We start from the raw sequence: 17,749 nt of genomic DNA on the forward strand, positions 1-17,749 counted from the left end.
GGCCGGAGCAATCAAGCGATATATTGGCAAGTGTAAAATGTGGTGCTACAGTAACCATTTGCTAATGATGGATTAATTAGGCTTAATAGATTCGTCTCGCGAATTAGCACAAGGTTCTGCAATTAGTTTTATAATTAGCTCATGTTTAGTCCTCCTAATTAGCATCCAAACATCCGATGTGACACTGTTAAAGTTTAGCACCTCGTATCCAAACAGCCCCTTAGCGTCCGAACATTCGATGTGACTCTCATAAAATTTAGTATCTCGCATCCAAACATTAAAAAAACGAAGCGACAAAACCTCGCAGTACTTGCCTTTCGCCCCCGCCCCCCCCGTTTCCCCGTCCTCCCATCGGCCCTGTTCGCCTCTCTTCCTCCTCCTCCTTGCTCGTCCCGCACCGCCTCCACCCAAACCCTACGCCTGCCGCCACCTCCTCCCCCGATACGGACGCCGCCGTCGTCCCGACCCGACCCCACCTGCTCTGCTCGCTTGGGCCCGCCGCGCTGCTCCCATGGAGGTTGGGGCACCCGCTCGGGCAGCGGAGGCGGCGGGAAGGAGCAGCAGCTGTAGGTGGCGGCGCCGGCGGTGGAGATCCAACAAGGACCGCCACACCAAGGTCGACGGCGGGGGCTGCCGGATCCGGATGCCCGCGCTCTGCGCCGCGCGGATCTCGGCCACAATTTCGACGGCGAGACCGTGCAGTGGCTGCTGCAGCAGGCCGAGCCGGCCATCGTCGCCACCACCGGCACCATGCCGGCATCCGCGCTCGCCTCCGCTGCGCCCTCGCACATCCCCGTCGCGGCGTCTTGTTCCTCCTCACCGCGGCTCCGGCGATGGCGGGCGTCGGCTCAGCGCTGCGGCGGCTCTACCTCTCCGTCTACAACTAGGCCATCTTCTTCGGATGGTCCGTTGCCCCCGCCGCCTGCTCCTGCTGTTCTTGGGTTCTTGATGGATCTTTCACGTCTTTGCTTTGGTGGCCGTTTCTTGGTCTTATTTGGGATGTTTCTTGGATCTCGGGGTCTTGCAGGGCGCAGAAAACAAGGATTTTGCAGAAGCTCAATGTTTGCAGTTCTCAAGATTTCCTTGTTTTAATTTCCATCCATTTGTTTCTTCCCCAGACCCAGCTTATGTGGGAGCTTTTGCTCTACGTATGCCCTTTTCAATTTCCATCTATTTGTATTAACCAAATTTTTGTTTCTTCTGCCAATTTTACAGAGATCTTTGATTTTTGTTGAGATCTTTGATTTAAGTGGGTCCGACCGTCCAAGAGTGTAATCGTGTGACAGTATGAGACAATATTGTAATTACAAGGTTGCACATAAAGGTGGATTCTATTTTCATTATATGGTTCTGTTGGACAAGAAATTATTAGTGAAAATTTGTATTGTTACAATTGGAAACGGCTTTTCAGCTGCTTGTGTTTGCAAAGATGCTTCCCGATTGATAAGCCAGCCTTGCGTGGCGCATGCATGGAATAGGGTGCTGCTATTTCAGAAGCGAGCACGGTGGTGTTATTTCGTTGAAGTGCACTTAAATTGCCAAATTATAACTTTGCATCAATATTCTCGCTTAATTGAAATTGAAGTGCAGTTAAATTACCGATTTATAACTTTGCATCAATAATATTGCTTAATTAAAAAATTCATGTTTACATAAAAAATGATATTAGCCTGTTACGTCGTGTAGAGGGAGATTAATTTGCGAAACGAAGATTAATTTACGAGACGAATCTATTAAGTCTAATTAATTTATAATTAGCACATATTTAAACAAATAAGTCTAATTAATTTATAATTAGCACATATTTAAACAAATATTCGTGGATTAATTGGGTTTAATAGATTCGTCTCGCGGATTAGCCTTCATCTATGTAATTGGTATTATAATTAGCTCAATTGGTATTATAATTAGCTTATGTTAAGTCCTCCTAATTATTTGATATGATAGGAACTAAAGTTTTTTGGAACCAAACATGGATCTTTAGTTCACGGATCTTTAGTTCGAACTAAAGGTCACGTCATATTGAATATTCGGAGGCTGATTAGGAGGGCTAAACATGAACTAATTATAAAACTAATTACATATATAGCGGCTAATTCGTGAGATGAATCTATTAAACCTAATTAATCTATCATTAGCATATGTTTACTGTAGCATCATATTATCAAATCATGAACTAATTAGGCTTAATAGATTCGTCTCGCAAATTAGCCTATGTGCAATTGGTTTTGTAATTAGTCTATGTTTAATACTACTAATTAGTATCTAAACATTCGATGTGACAGATATTTTAGGAGGGACTGAAGAACCAAATGGGCCTGTGAATCTTTAATCCGGACTAAAATTCATGTCATATCGAATATTCGGAGGTTAATTAGAAGGACCAAATATGAGTTAATTATAAAACTAATTACACAGATGGAGGGTAATTCCCAAGATGAATCTATTAATCTTAATTAATCCATCATTAACACATGTTTATTGTAGCACCACATTGTCAAATCGTGGACTAATTAGGCTTAATAGATTCGTCTCGCAAATTAGTCTTTATCTGTGTAATTAATTTTATAATTAGTCTATATTTAATACTTCCTAATTAGCATCAATTTTAGAAGCTCTAAAAAACCAACCGGGAACTTATCTACCACTAAAACTAGCGCCGCCGGTCACATCTACCCCAGTTGACAGCGCGAGGTCGACGCCCTTCCCCCTGCCCCCGGGCGTAAACATCACAACAGCTAGAAACTCGCGGCGTCACGTCCGCTCATGCGCTTCACGCGAAATATTCCCTCGGCCCGATTTGATGGGTGTGGTGTGGGGGGGAACTCAAGGTTAATTTCCTGTTTACCGCCGTGAAAACGCAACAAGCCGTATAATAAATGAGCGGATCCGAGCGCCCTTCCCAGGAAATATTTTGCCGGAATCCCCAGGCGCGGGCGCGTGGAACTTCACGTGCGCTGCCTGCCGCTCGCTCGGCCACCCCGCCCGCCCGCGCGCCGCTTCGTCTCGGCCTCCGAGGGCCGAGCGTCGGTCGGTCAGAGCTCGGAACAGGCTCTCCGCTCGCCTTGGTTGACCTGACGCGGCCCTGAGCTGAGCGGCGGCCGGAGTCCAACGCCGGACGAGTTGCCGTTTGTTATTCGGGCGATCGGAGCACGAGGGGGTTACATACACGGCGTTCGATCAGTTTGCCTTGCCGCTCGTGTCTCGCCGTCTACGGACGGGATTAAAGAAATGGCGGAGGAGGGGACGCGTGTCGATGTCGTGGGATGATGCCTTGGTGCTTGCTCGATGATCTAGCGATAGATGCGATCCGGTGCTTTCTCTTCGTTTTGATAATTAGATTAGAACTGGTGGTTAGGATTAGGAAGGACCAAGGAGCGTGCCGCTGCTGCTACAGTGCCACAACTATTCTGTACGGACTAGGAGGGAGGAGTATCATGGCGCTGCGCACGATTGCACGGCCTCAAAAAACCCTAGCGTGTCAGGCACAGAGTCACACGGCTGTTGTACTACTGGTCCACCCCCTGGCAAGGGACCTTCTCGGTACAAAGTACAAGCTGGTGAACGAGAGCTAGCTGTTGGGCTTCCTGAGGTGGATCAGCACAATGCGTCGATGAGATGCGGCCCAAATTCGTTGGGCTTTCTTAAGACCGGATTCCAGAAACGGCCTGTTTGGTAAACGAGGAAAAAATTGAGAACTGTTCGACTTAGTACACAAAAGCTGTACAAAAGATTGCAAACTCGAGCTGCAAGGAAAAGTTGCGTTTGACATTGTACCTCTGGTTCTTGAAGGGGGGAGAAAATTGGGTGCATCCGGCATGCACAACGCATCCGTTGCATACCCACGACGCGTGGAACTCGACTCCATCCGACGGATCGCATCCTGTCGAGGGTCTCACGAGCTCCTGACTCCTCCTCACAGAAAACATCGCCTCGGCTCGGCTCCCTCCCAGCTCCGGTGCCCAGGCAATCTCGGCTCGCTTCGTTTTTCCTTAACATTGCTACGGCCTTCCTCCTCCCGCGGTCACCACGACACATGCTGCCACGCCACTAGTGCGGGTACGAACACGCACTCGTCGCTGCCGCTAGAGGTTCTTGCAGAGGCCACCAGCTCCGCGCAGAATGTGTGCATGATGTAGCTTCAAACCTCGCAGCTGCTGATCCAGTCGGTGCTGCGGCGAGACATGGCGGACACGTGGCCGGGAGGAGTGGGTGGCACAGGGCTACCACGGCACCATGGCCGCCGTGTGGGCGAGCAGTGATGATCCAGACATGTCCTTCAATGTGAGCCCGACTTCCTCGACCGAATGCACAAGACATATTCGACGGTTTGCCTCACACAACTCCAGCATCAAGGAGAGAGATGGCACACAGCTGACAAACATACTGCTGATGAGAAGCTGAGAAGGTGCTGGCGTCAAGCACAAGCTGTGGATAGATAGAGCAGCTGTCCATTCCTCCAAGTCATTGGATAGCACTCGAAAATGAAAGCAAGACTGATCCTGACAGGATGAATTGTGGTTATGATTGTAGATTGTAAAGTGCCTGAACATTGTGCGCTGATCAAATTGTGTATGGATGGCAGATCAAATTGTGATTGTAGGTTGGTAATTTGTAAGTTGTAATATGATTGACATTTGAGATCTTCTATAAATTGAAGGAAATTGATGTGGGGTGTTCTCACAGTTATTGCCATGCTAAATTTATCTGTCGCTTTGTGTTTTGTTTATCCACAGTTTGTTGCAAACTGAAGAGACAGTGCACAATGGAATTTTAAATTCCATGAACAGTGCACATATGTCATCATGAGTAGCATTCTGGCTTTTGTAATATGAGAGTTAATGTCCGATTCCGATGTAACATAATGCATCAAGTAAAATTCATTATTACACCATAATAAAATCTAGGCCAAATAACAAAAGAATACTGCAAAGTGGAAACTTTAACAGCTTAGCACAGTTACATGTTTTCATGATTGGACCCTTCAGCGAAATGTAATTTTCTAACTGCTGACTGCAATGTGGTGTCTTGATCAACTCCAAGTAACAAACTTGTATATCCTCCTTGTATATATGGGGCAGACATGGTAGAAGAATTTCCAATCATATTAAAGTGTGGCATTGTCGCACTATCATATCCACCTTGGATCAACGGAGAAGCCATGATAGAAGAATTCCCGATCATATTAAAGTGTGGCACCGTATGATTACCATATCCGCCATGGATCATTGCAGCAGCCATGGTTGAAGAATTAAGATCCTGTGTCATATTAAATGTGCGTATAAGTAAATAAATTGTGAAAAGGATATAATTAGTCTGAATCATGTCTTATAGTTAATTGCTTTGGATCAGCACCTCCATCTCCATTTTCTGCAGCAGTATTTGGATCCTCTCCTGCAGTTGACAAAAATTGAACATAAAAATTTTATTATAGAAGCAACCATAAGGGAAGAAAAACCATCTTGAATGGGTAGGATCACTACCTTTCTTCTTAGCACTTCTCTTCTTTGTCTTCATTGTCTTCTTTTCAACCACATTTTTGAATCGTGCATTCTTTGAACCTTTTACCACCTGAGGAACTCTAAAAGATATTACACCATTCAATGGGCCTGTGTCACATTCATTCGAAATTAGAGGAATCTCATTTGATTTTTCTTGCATCTTGTTAAGAGAAGTATCTACTTCCAAGTCCAACTTCTCTATGGCTTTCTCCAAATCATCAACAAGATCTCTTGACATTGAACACTTCAATGCAATGGTTGTAGCCTTTCAAGAGATAAGTGTAGCACGTGCTTTCAAATCTTCCTCCTCACTTCCTTATTTCTCTATATAAAATCCCCTTTTCGCATATTTTATCCATCTGTTCAGAATATATTTCGATGGCAAACTATACACTCCATTTATATTGAAGACTCTAAGGGCATGCTGGCACAATATACCTATACGATATGGATACCATTTTCAGCAAATTGTATAAAAAAAATTATATTACAAATTGAAATGCATATACGTACCTATGGCTTCAAACTTTCTGCAAGAACATGTAATGGTAGAATCTGCGCTGTTGAACACTACTGTTGCTCCAGGATTGCAGCGTATGTGACAAAGAATGTCAAGTTGGTCCCTTCAGTTTGTAGCAATTTATGAGACAATGATAGTTGTTTTTTAAATTCATCCTCAAACTCAGAATACATCCTTCCTGTGTATGATTCGGCTGCAGCCTTCAGTATAGGTAAATCTGGGGTGTAAGTAACCACGTCCTTTCGGCGTGAATTAAAGTCTTCATCCAACTCATTTTCACGAAGACTAACTAAAACCTTCTCACATTTTACAATTTTACAAGGAGTTCCGAAAGATCGAGTTTCCTACGAAATCTTTTCTTAAAGACATTGTTCATGCCTTCACTCCTTTGAGTCAAGGTCATATCCGTTGTAAAAGCGTCACGATACACAGCTGCCCACTTTACCCTCAAATCATATAGGTTTCTCGTCCAAGAGTTATCCTCCAGGTTATATTCAAATAACAGCTCATTCCACTTCTCGATGAAGTAAGCCTCCGATCTATCTTCATACACACATCTCTTAAAATCAGGTAGAAACCTTGTTATTTGACTCGTGAATTACATACCCGAGATGTTTAGTAACATTTAAGTAAATGTGCCACAAACAAAGGCGATGGCTTGTATTTGGGAATACATAAGCAATTGCTCCAGCCATGGCCGCATCTTGATTAGTGAAAATTATCCTTGAATGCTTGCCTGACATTACTGTTAAGAAGGTTTCAAAGAGCCAAACAAACGATTCAATAGATTCATTAAATATTAATACAGCCCCAAAGATTATCGTCTGCTTGTGATGGTTTGTTCCAAGGATTGGAGCAAAAGGCGTCTCAAACTTATTAGTCTAGTGTCAAATGACACAGCATCACTAAAGCATCTGTGGTCCATAATAGATTGACCATCTGCCCAGAAAAAATTTGCTATCCGACCATCTTTCTTATCTACTGAATGGCATAAAAAATGTAGGATCCTGTAACTGCTTGTTTCTCAAGTATTCTACCAGTGTTTGTGCATCATTGGCTTCTAAGTACTTTATGCGCTCGCGTCCAATCTCGTTATTGCAATCCATTTTTGTGAATGGCACTTTGTCGGTTCCTCCGTAAAACTGCTTCATGAACTCATACACCTGGGCTGGCTTCATCCCGGCTTTTGTTGGCTCCTCTGTTAAACTGCTTCATGAACTCATACACCTGGGCTGGCGTCATCCCGGCTTCTCGTATCTGGCCAATTAGCATCGTGTCTGTTTCAGTGACACGTCGTTGGGATCTCAGCTTGTGCGACTTATCTGGACTAGCAAGATAATGATTATGTTCAGTTACAATCTTTTGCACTGTCCAAATCCCCTCTCCGCTGACACTAAACTGAACACGAGCATCGCAACCCGTTCTTGTAGTGTCTTTTGATGACTCAATTTCCCGATGTCCTTGGCTACTGCAAACTATATATTTCTGAGATATACTACCATTTACTCGATGCTTTGTATTGCTCTTTCTAACACTGAACTCAACCTTTCCGGCATAGGTGTTATATATCTCAAAGGCTTCTTCCTCTGATTTAATATTTATTCCAACTTCAGGAGTGATCCTAACTTTATCTACCACCTGTTGTAAAATGAGATGATGATTAATTATACAGGCATCTTATGCATGATCGTACCAAAATAGATGAGTAACATGCAATGTTTATGCATGATCGTATCAATGAACATGCGATGATCCTACCTGTGATGGCTGCTCTCTGTCGACTCCATGACCACCATTAGTGATTGCATCATCCTCATGCGCATCTGAGGTTGCCTGCTGTGAGCCTTTATCATGTGCTAGGGCACAGGGGGAGCAACCACGGATGACTCCTCCTCCTGAACCCCTCCTCCTAGCATGGAAGATGGGGTGTCTTCCTGACCTCGTACCATGCTAGCGTGTGCGACTTCCATGGAGGCGGCGCTGCAACGATGGGCACCAGTAGGTGGCGAAAGAAGATGGACTGCCGATGGGATTATGGCTGCGGACGAGACGCGCATGTGCATTGCACCGGTAGGTGGCGAAAGAAGATGGACTGACGATGGGATTATGGCTGCGGACGAGATGCGCATGTGCCAGGCGAAGAGATGAGCCTTCCTTTTTTCCCCTTGAGGCGAGATTGCCGAGGTGCCGAGGCTGGGAGGGAGCTGAGCTGAGCCGAGCCGAGGCAATGTTTTCCGTGAGGAGGAGCTAGGAGCTCGTGAGACCCTCGGCAGGATGTGATCCGTCGGATGTAGTCGAATTTCACGCATCGTGCGGGGTGTCGGGTATGCAACGGATGCGTTTTACATTCCGGATGCACCCAATTTTCTTCCCTTCAAGGGGCTCATACTGCAAACTACACTCGGATTGGAAGTCGATACATTCCAGAGGACATGTTCAGATCGCAGGAAATTCTGGACCATCTGAATTCAGGTGACGAGAGGCAAACATCCGCACCAAAGCAGAGTTAAGCGCAGGGCAGGCATGAGGCACAAAACCATCCATTGACAGCGCTGCTGCATTTCAAGTTATCAATACAAGCACAGCAACATCTTGCAAACTTCACGTATGACGATTCCATGTATAAGTCTGATGATTTCATCTCCTTATTTGCCAACGTCGGCTGCGTTACACATATCTAGACAGTGTTCTACTGGGTGAACACCACGTTGGTGATGTCCGGGAATTTCTCTTTGATGGCAGCCTTGATGCCACTCCCGATGGACTCCGGCCCGTCGTACTTCACCAGGCAGTCCTCGCCGTCGACGGCGAGTACATCCACGGTCCCGCCGTAGTTCGCAATCGCCGGCCGCAGTATGTCCAGGTGCCGGTTCACCGCCTGCAGCACCGATGAATCGCTTGCTAATGAGTGCTTATATACTCTACAACTACAAGGGTGCTATGTCTATGGGGTTGGAGTTCGTTCACCGACCTCGGGCGTCGTCTCCGCCGGCGGTTGGTCCCCGTCGAACACCTGACGGATTTCCTTGAAAGCGTCGCCGAACTTCTCCTTAAGCACGCGCTCGATGCCCATATTCATCGTCGTTGTCGAGCTGGGGCAGCTGCCGCATGCCCCTACAAGATTTGATCTCACCAATGGAATTGCCAAAAAGATGCGTCACTTGGCCAAGAAAATTACTTTACCTTCGAGCTTGAGGGAGATGGTGCCGTCCTCGACGGACACGACGGTGACGTTGCCGCCGTCAGCGATGAGGTACGGGCGCACGTCGTCCAGGACGCGGTCTACGTTCTCCGCCGTCAGCTCGTAGGTCGCCGCCGAGTACAGGCCGCCTCCCGGCGCCGGCGGCGTGGATGCGGAGGCCGCGGCCAGGCATGCCCGCGAACTGGAGGTCCGGATCTTGGAGGTTCCGAATTGGAGCCGCCGAGGGGGTGGGAGTGGGCTCGGTTTGGTGAATCGGAGGCGGATTCGCGGCGGAGGCAACGAGACGACGGCGGCGGCGGCGGTCAGCCACGCCTCCATGGGTTTGTGTGGCCGTGCGGGGCTCCCTCGGTCCCTCGCGCTGGCTGTGGGCGTTTGATCTTTGCTGCCGTCCAAGAAGTTGGGGCCAAGAAATTTACATTGGAAAATGAACTGTGCTCCGAATTCAACTTTTTTAATGAAATACTCTGTTATATGAATCAAATTTTCTAGTAAAATTCTACAATACTCTAGAGATTAAATCTAAACAATCAAATTGGTTCGCTCAGCTTCTAATTTGAAAAAAAAGTAAGGCATGGAGAAATCTTGACCCAACAACTTTCAGCCTCTGATTCAACACTAAAAGTCCTCTTTCCAAGTAAAATAAAATGGAAAAAGTTCAATTTTGAGGTCTAATATCTCGAGGCTGAAAGCATTGCTCCAGCGTTTAAGGTTTATGGGTTGGGTTTACATTGGAAAATGATGGAAACCATCCTCCTATGCCACCTTGAAATCCTTGACCTTATCATTGCCAATGTCTCTGCACTTTCAGCCTCTGATTCAATAGTAAGGTTTTCAACTAAAGGTTCCGCGTTTCACAAATCCTTAACCTTAGATGCATTGAGGCATTGCCAAGGCCTCAAGAAGGATTTGAGTGAGGTTTATGGGTAGGGTCTTGTAGTTTTTTTTTTCTACAACAAAGGATCCGGCCTTAAAGAGTAGATCTGAGCATCTTAGATCCGGCCCATGCCTGCTATAGGGCCGAGTTGCTCAAAGGAAACTAGATCCGAATACTGGCAATTTAATTTAATTATTTTCAATCGAAAACGAGTAGAAATTTCGATACCGGTCCAAAGTTGCCCATGGGACAGAGGACTGGCACGAGCATTTTGAACTTACAGGTTGAGAAATGAGAATATGATTTGGATATGAGGAGATAAATACATATTTATGGGTCTGCCATGAGCCCATGACCCTAAAAAATATAATTATGTCACTAAAAGATTAGTTGGCTGATATGTGCATATCCTAAATAAATCACAACGTTACAATACCACAGTCCTGTTGGGTGAATAGAAATACAGTGTGTAGACCATGCTCCAACCACAAAATATGTGATACTGATGAGTGATGACTGAATACTGATTAAACAAAACACAAGTTCAAAAGCCACTCATAAAGGAACGGTACATCTTCCTTTAGATAGTGGAAACTTTATTTCATTTAGACTGAAGCGGTCCATGCCAGTATATCCAATTATCCAAAGATGTATGAAGCAAATATTTATTACAAGCTTTTAAACCAACAGCCAACCATAAATGAACAGTACATTCCAAACAAATTTTGATGAACAAACAAAGGTCCTTCCGAACAAGAAGAATTTGTAGATGACGGAAGCACAAGTGAAAGGATCAGCAGTGCCGTTTCGGAATGCAAATCTGACCAGTCATGTGCCAGCTTTCACCTCCGTCAGGGTGAGCATATGGGCATGCCGGGGTATACTCGTCCTCCATGACCAGGAGGTTCCACTGTGCATGCGGGTCGTGTGTCGAGAAGACTGTCCAAGCAGGAGTGGAGTTCTCGTACCTGCTGTGCGTGACGCGGACGAACCTCTCCATGTCCTTGTTCTTCTCTATGTCATCCGGATCAATGTCGACGGAGAAGATGTCGCCATAGGGCCTCACCGAGTGCAGGAAGGTCGGCAGCGACATCGGATCAGCAGACACCGCAGCAAGGTCCGATGTCACGGCGATGCTCCGCCCGTCTGGGCTGAACACCGGGTGGTTCACATGCCCGGAGAGGTCATACTCGCTTCTGATCACCCTTACCACTGAGCGGTCGCTGACGCTCATCAGGTAGACAGCGAAGTACCCCGGGTCCAGGCCATGGTCGCGCTCTGGTGCGTTGGTGGGCTTGTCGCGGTTCGACGCGAACACGATCAAGTTCCCATTTGGAGACCACTGGCAATGCGTGTCGATCCAGTTGCCTTCAGTGAGCCGCGTCACCTCGCCACCTCCGACCTCCCCGTACTCGGCATCCTCCATAATGTACAGATTCTGGTAGTTCTTGTCTCCTCCATCTCTCGTGGATCTGAAAACAAATTTCGTGCCTAACTATATCATGGTTAAATCATCAGAATTTTGCAGCTAAATCATGTTTTCAGGAGATATAGGCTTCAGGATGGAAGAGGCGCAGAGTGGCAATATCTTACCATCAGGATTGGTGAAAGGGAAAGCGTTGTTGAATTTCCCCTTAGTGAGCAGTCGTGGCTGTCGTCGTGTACGTGCAGCATTGGATACATCAGGGATGGCATGGATTTCCAGCGTTTCGTTAGCTTTGAAGGATGGTCCCATGCATACATACAGTATATCTTTCTTTTGGTTCCACACTGGTGAGAAGATGCTGTCTGGGCCATTTGTCTATAGAAAACAAACCAAACCAGTCATAATTGAGAAAGATATGCTCCTCTAGTCGTAATTCGTAAACCATTGCAAGCCTGCAAAAGTATTACGTAAACCATTGCAAGCCTGCAAAAGTTCGACTATTTCTCGGGTAGAGATACTAATGGGACCATACGTCGAAGACCACACGCAATCCCTTGCTATCTGCCAACCACACAGCTTTGAACTCGTTATCAACGAATGCAAGCTTAGAGCCGTCTTTAGAAAATGTTGGGAACACACCAGACACCCTAAACACTCCAACATCTTCATGTGGCGATTGCAGCTTATGGAAATGTCGCGGGACATCATCTCCATGCTGCAGAAAACAGTTTTGTACATAGCTCCAGATTATGAACTTGTATACTAAGTGAACCTGAGTGTAATAAACAAGCGCACAAAGGCACAAAAGAACTTGGCATTAGCAGTACATAATGGCATATCTATGTACCTGGAGAAGGTCACTTTTGCAACGATGATAACCAATATATTTGCCACCGTCCATCACGAAGGGATTGAAATGGTCAGCTTTTGCCCTGGTGTTCTGAGTTATTTGCAACGGTTGTTCGGGTGTATTCATGTCAAATATCTCAATGTGCCGATACTGGGTTTCGGTGCGGACATCAGTGAACTCAGACTTCTGGCGGATGGTTGCAACTGCTATTCTGGTCTCATCAATGGCTGCTGGAGTCACTGCATCGAACGCCTCCGGGGTCACCCGGATGGTTTCACTAGTGCTCAGGTTGTACTGAAACACTCCCCAAATATCCCCAACCTTCCTGTGAAAAAATATAACGTTTTCACTGCCCCATGATGGCCAGCCACCATTTTCTATCACTCGCTTGCGCTCCATGGATGGATTCTCCAAGCTCATCACATAGATGTTGATCTTCAGGTCCTTAATCTCACCATCCCATCTCTTCCCTTGGAACGAAGCCACCGCGACCTTCTTCCCAGATGGTGACACAGAGGGACTTAGATCAAACGTTCCTGTTGAGGTAGAATTACAAGATCAAAGATCAGTTAAGAAGAATGGAAATAATATCTAGTCATGCATCTGACCACAAGTAGGAAGTGGATCGAGTAGCAGAAGGCTTAGAGAGAAAGTTCATTAACCTAACCTGGTGGAGTGAGGCGCTCAGTTTCACCGGTTCTAAGGTTGGTTTTGTAAACAACATTCCAGGGGCTACGACATTCTTGCACTGGCTCCTTGGTGGATACATAGACAAGGTAATGGGTCAATTGTGGATCCATCCACCTCGTAGCCACCAGCAATGCAGCCAGTGTCCTCTAAACGGGCACCACCAAACAAGTCAGCACCATAGATGTCTGCCAAGCTGAAGACCATGACTTCACCGTTCGCAATGAAGCAAAGGGCTACATGAAGTGCTTCCAAGTTGTGCTCTCTTTCAGAAACAAAGACCAAACCAGTGAGCTGGCCTGAACCAACATCATCATCTGTGATGGCTTCAGGAGCCAGTCTCAGGCGCTTGATGATTGTCTTGAGAGCCGACGGTGGAATGGGTCGGCAGTTGTAGTTGTAGGACAAACCATCCGTCAGATGGAGCTCACTCTGCCTCGACAATGGTGGAACTGGACAGCAGAATATGTCCAGGGGCACCGGTGGTCTGTAGCTTGTAAAGAAGGCAATGTTGCCTCTACATTAATAAAAATCTAACAGTTGACAGCTGCCTGTAGTTGTATTTGACATTTGGGACCCCACATACCGATGGTCAACCTATGTGTCATTAGGCGAAATTTGTCGTTTTCTGACAGTTCGTCAAAACACATAGAGTATTTCTCATTTTAATTTTCATTCTCCCTTTATATCATGTTTTGTCTAGGAATTTCCTTTTTTCCTGACACATGTTGGTATTAGAATTAAAACTTAAATGGATGCATGCGATGTTAAGAACTGCTTTGGCTGTTTGTTTTGTACTTTTACCAAGTTGAGCTCTTCAAAATACTGACAGGTGTTTCCAGTTGACACGCCAAATATTGTCATTTAAAGATATAGAACCTTATGTTGCCTTCAAACTAATTCAGATCAATACTTTTCATGTCCTTTTAGTACTTTGCAGCCTTCTCAGATTACTTTGGGCTAGATATAGTCCTAGTTTAATTTGGCTACTTTCTATATATGTAAGGCCCTATTGGGTTTCATCTCCATTACTCCATATGATGGCTGGGCTTTTACGTTGGCCCACCAAACCTATCACAGCCCTCCCCCTTTAAGAGCAGGGACCCCTCATTCATCAAGGCTTGGGATTCAAAGGCTTCATTTTTATTGTTGTCTAATATGTTAGATATATATTCTAAATAAACAGTTCGAAAAATGCTTTTAATTTTGATCATCATTTATGTACTCAAAACTCCATATATTTTCATGAAAACTACCAAAACGGTATAATTTCATAGAACTTCACATGTTTGTGCAGGTCATGGATGGGATAGACATATTGAATATACCAGCATGGAGGTCCAACCTGTCAGATTTAAAGTCATTTAACAGTATCAACGGACGTGGGAAACTGAAACTTCATGCCAAAATTTGTGTGAAATTATCTGAATTCAAACTGAAATTTGTAATTCTCTTAAGGATAGACCAAAATATTTCTACTTTTGAGAAATTGAAGACATAGGAGCCAACCACAACTTACATACTGAATCCCTTTGAATCTATCCCCTTCCTAATCGAACATTTCTTGATTTCTTAGTTGGTACTATATTGTTTTTCTGCTTGCGCGTACCTTTTTTCTGCTTCCTAATCCCCTCAGTTGCACATACCTTTTTCTTAGTTGCTTCCTAATCCCCTCAGGCTGAACAGAAAGTAATTAGCTTGCACGCACCTTTTTTCTGCTAAAATCGCCTCTGAATGAACTGTGTTGCACCTCACTCGTTGCCAGATAAATCTTGTGATTATTGTGATAAAGAAAATCATGTTAGTTGTATCTGCAACAACAGACAGAGGAATCATGAACTGGATGGCAAGATCTGAGAACACAGGCAATTGCTAGAACACAAGCTAAGCAGATAAGTAAGGATCGGATTATGGCTATGTAATACATCAACTTAAACCCACACTCTATGCATTATTCTTTCTAATGGCATCACATGTTGCAACCTCATGAAGAATGTGATGATTCAACCACACTATAGCCCGCAGCTTTTGCTACATATTGCTTCGTAGAACCCCTTAGGTCCTTTACGCACTGCCACATCCCCTCTGAAGCATATATGTTAGATAACATAGTTTGGAACCCATCATGATGAGGATCCAGCTCAACAAGCTTCCTCCCAACCCTTTCCCCAACCTCACTATCACCATGTTTCCAACAGGCACCAAGCAATGCACCCCATGCTGGAACATCAGGTGACATGGGCATGCTCTGAATCAGATCCTCAGCCTCTTTGACATATCCAGCTCGTCCAAGGAGATCAACCATACATCCATAGTGTCTGATGTTTGGTACAATCTGGTACTTGTTCTGCATCAACTTAAAGAACTGACGGCCCTCCTCAACTAGGCCAGCATGTCTGCAAGCACTCAGAACCCCAGTGAAAGTTATCTCATTCGGGACAGCAGTGCCAGAGGCTTCCATCTCTGAAAACATGTCAAGGGATTTTGTAACAAGGCCATTCATGGCCAGTCCCCCAATGACAGCATTCCAGCAAGGTGCTCCTTTCTCATCTACCATGTCAAAGACTTCTAGTGCAGCATCCAAGGATCCACATTTCATGTACATGTCAATGAGGCTAGTCCCAAGTACAATGGTGATGTCATATTGGTATTCCCGAATGTATTCATGCACTGACTTTCCTTGTTCCAAAGCAGACAGATTAGTACAAGCAGAGATGACACTCACTAGTGTAACCTCATCCGGTCTGATTCCATGGGCTTTCATGTTGCCAAAAACCGTGAGCGCGTCAGATGACTGGTTATTTTGCACACAACCAGATATCATTGTACTCCAAGAAACGTTGTCCTTGTCGGGCATCACGCTGAATAACACCTTTGCATCCCCTACACGGCCATTCTTCAGATAGCCATCAATCATCGAGTTCCAGGAGAAGTGGTCCAGACTCTCACCACTGTCAAACAATCTCCGTGCTGCAGCAACATCCAGACAACTCGAGTACATGTGAATAAGTGCATTCTGGACTTTCAACCGCGAACCAAGGCCAGCTCTGAAAACCAGCCCATGGCACAACTCTCCATTTCGAATTACCTCTGACCCTGCACACGCAGCAATCACACTGACCATCACCGCCTCGTCCACAGGCCACCCCTCTGCACGCATATCCAAGAACACACCCAACGCTTCCACGAACTGGCCATTCCGCTCAAAGCAAGAGACCATAGCTGTCCACGTGAAAGCATCCCTATACTCTGCCCCGTCAAACGTCCTCTTCGCCTCGTCCACCATCCCACTCCTCCCGAACAGCGCCACCATCAAACTCACTGCCGCCGCGCTCCTCTCTGGCATCCTCGCAAACACCCCGATCGCCTGCTCGACGTCCCCGGCGCGCACGAACGCGGCCAGGATCGTGTTCCAGGAAACGGCGTCCCGCACGGGCCCCTCGTCGAACACCCTGCGCGCGTCCGCGACGCAGCCGCAGGCAGAGTACATATGCGTCAGTGCGTTCCTGAGGTACACATTGTCGACGAACCCGTGCCTGACGGAGCGGGAGTGAACCTGACGCCCTTCCGCCACTTCCCCCCTAGCGGCGCAGGCGGCGGCGAGGAGCGGGTGCGTGTAGGCGTCGGGAAGCGCGGGCATGGACGCGTAGAGCGGGAGGCAGAAGTGGGGGAGGCCGTGGCGCAAGGCGGCTTTGAGGACGATGTTGCAGGAGAAGGAGTTGGGGCTGCGCACGAGGCGAAGGAGGCGCAGGGAGTGGTCGAGCGGGCGCGGGAGGAGGCGGCCGGCGGCGGCGGAGGTGGTGAAGAGGAGGAGGCGGCTGGCGGCGAAGGCGTCTGCGAGGAGGCCCGAGGCGAGGAACTGCGCGTGGATTTGGAGGAGGTGCCGCGCGGAGCGGCAGCGGGAGAGGTGCGCGTCCAGGAGGGACACCGTGAGCATGATCAGCAGCGGGCGGCCGGCGCCGCGGCCACGGCGAGCGAGAGGGGCGGACGGCGAGTGGTGAGGTTTCGTACAACGGTTTCGTGCGGAATTTTTTGCGCCAGTGGGCTACGGTGGCGAAGCGCGCGCAGGAGGCTGCGCCCGTGAGTTGGGCTGGCGGCGGCTGGATAATGCCAGCCGTCTTTGGTTGCTCGGCCCAATGTGATGACCAGATTAGCCCAGGGATGTGTCAACCAGGGACTGTAATCCTGCTTGATTAATGAAGCTCTTGATGATTGCCCTAAAAAAATAGCAACCCGGTGAACCACACAGTGTGGAAAGGACAATCCGAGCGAAAAGAGGAAAACAATCAACCAGATTTCCTTAAAATGTTCGGATCGAAATTTAGTGATCGACTACTACAAATATACAATCCTTGTGATATGAGAATTATGAGCGACGAGGTTAATGTCCGTGTTAGCGAGATCCTAGCAGGTTCATCCACGTCATGCTCCCTCAGAGATCAGTCACCGCCATCAGGGCTCAAACAATGTGATCCAGAAGAATAAGTGAGAAGGAAGAGAGATGAGCCACCTCTAGCAATTAAATTGATTGTTTCCACCATTTGCAGAGTATATATATATATGCAATGCAGACAACCGAACGCAAGCTTGGCAATGCAGGTTAGGTCATATGACCAACCAAACGAAACATAGAGAGATTGCATTAGACATAGAGAGATTGCATTAGGGCATGTTTAGGAAGGGGGTAAC

General features: G+C 46.7%; 3 protein-coding genes across 6 annotated transcripts; all 3 read right to left on the reverse strand.

Annotated features, from left to right (window-relative positions):
- Positions 1–8,545: 8,545 nt before the first annotated feature.
- Positions 8,546–9,622, reverse strand: LOC101771348 (nifU-like protein 1, chloroplastic). The gene is made up of 3 exons (XM_004984526.3): positions 9,205–9,622; positions 8,993–9,135; positions 8,546–8,899 (listed from the first exon to the last, which is right to left on the reverse strand). The coding sequence occupies exons 1-3, from the start codon at positions 9,539–9,541 to the stop codon at positions 8,711–8,713; spliced, it is 669 nt and encodes a 222-aa protein (XP_004984583.1). The 5' UTR covers positions 9,542–9,622; the 3' UTR covers positions 8,546–8,710.
- A 1,071-nt stretch (positions 9,623–10,693) lies between these two features.
- Positions 10,694–14,810, reverse strand: LOC101769086 (protein TolB-like). 4 transcript variants are annotated; one of them, XM_022822787.1, is made up of 4 exons: positions 13,041–14,810; positions 12,371–12,909; positions 11,691–12,238; positions 10,694–11,569 (listed from the first exon to the last, which is right to left on the reverse strand). In XM_022822787.1, exon 4 carries the CDS (start codon positions 11,521–11,523, stop codon positions 10,891–10,893), a length of 633 nt encoding a protein of 210 aa, XP_022678522.1. In that variant the 5' UTR covers positions 11,524–11,569; positions 11,691–12,238; positions 12,371–12,909; positions 13,041–14,810; the 3' UTR covers positions 10,694–10,890. The 4 variants fall into 3 exon arrangements, 3 of the variants coding, with proteins under 3 accessions (XP_022678522.1, XP_022678520.1, XP_022678521.1); XM_022822785.1 differs by having other exon boundaries at positions 10,694–11,588; XM_022822786.1 differs by lacking the exons at positions 12,371–12,909; positions 13,041–14,810 and having other exon boundaries at positions 10,694–11,588; positions 11,691–12,339.
- A 135-nt stretch (positions 14,811–14,945) lies between these two features.
- Positions 14,946–17,094, reverse strand: LOC101771742 (pentatricopeptide repeat-containing protein At1g05750, chloroplastic). The gene has a single exon (XM_022822784.1). The coding sequence runs from the start codon at positions 16,995–16,997 to the stop codon at positions 15,045–15,047; it is 1,953 nt and encodes a 650-aa protein (XP_022678519.1). The 5' UTR covers positions 16,998–17,094; the 3' UTR covers positions 14,946–15,044.
- Positions 17,095–17,749: the final 655 nt, after the last annotated feature.

This window comes from Setaria italica, chromosome IX (genome assembly GCF_000263155.2).
Source record: "Setaria italica strain Yugu1 chromosome IX, Setaria_italica_v2.0, whole genome shotgun sequence".
NCBI lineage: Eukaryota > Viridiplantae > Streptophyta > Magnoliopsida > Poales > Poaceae > Setaria > Setaria italica.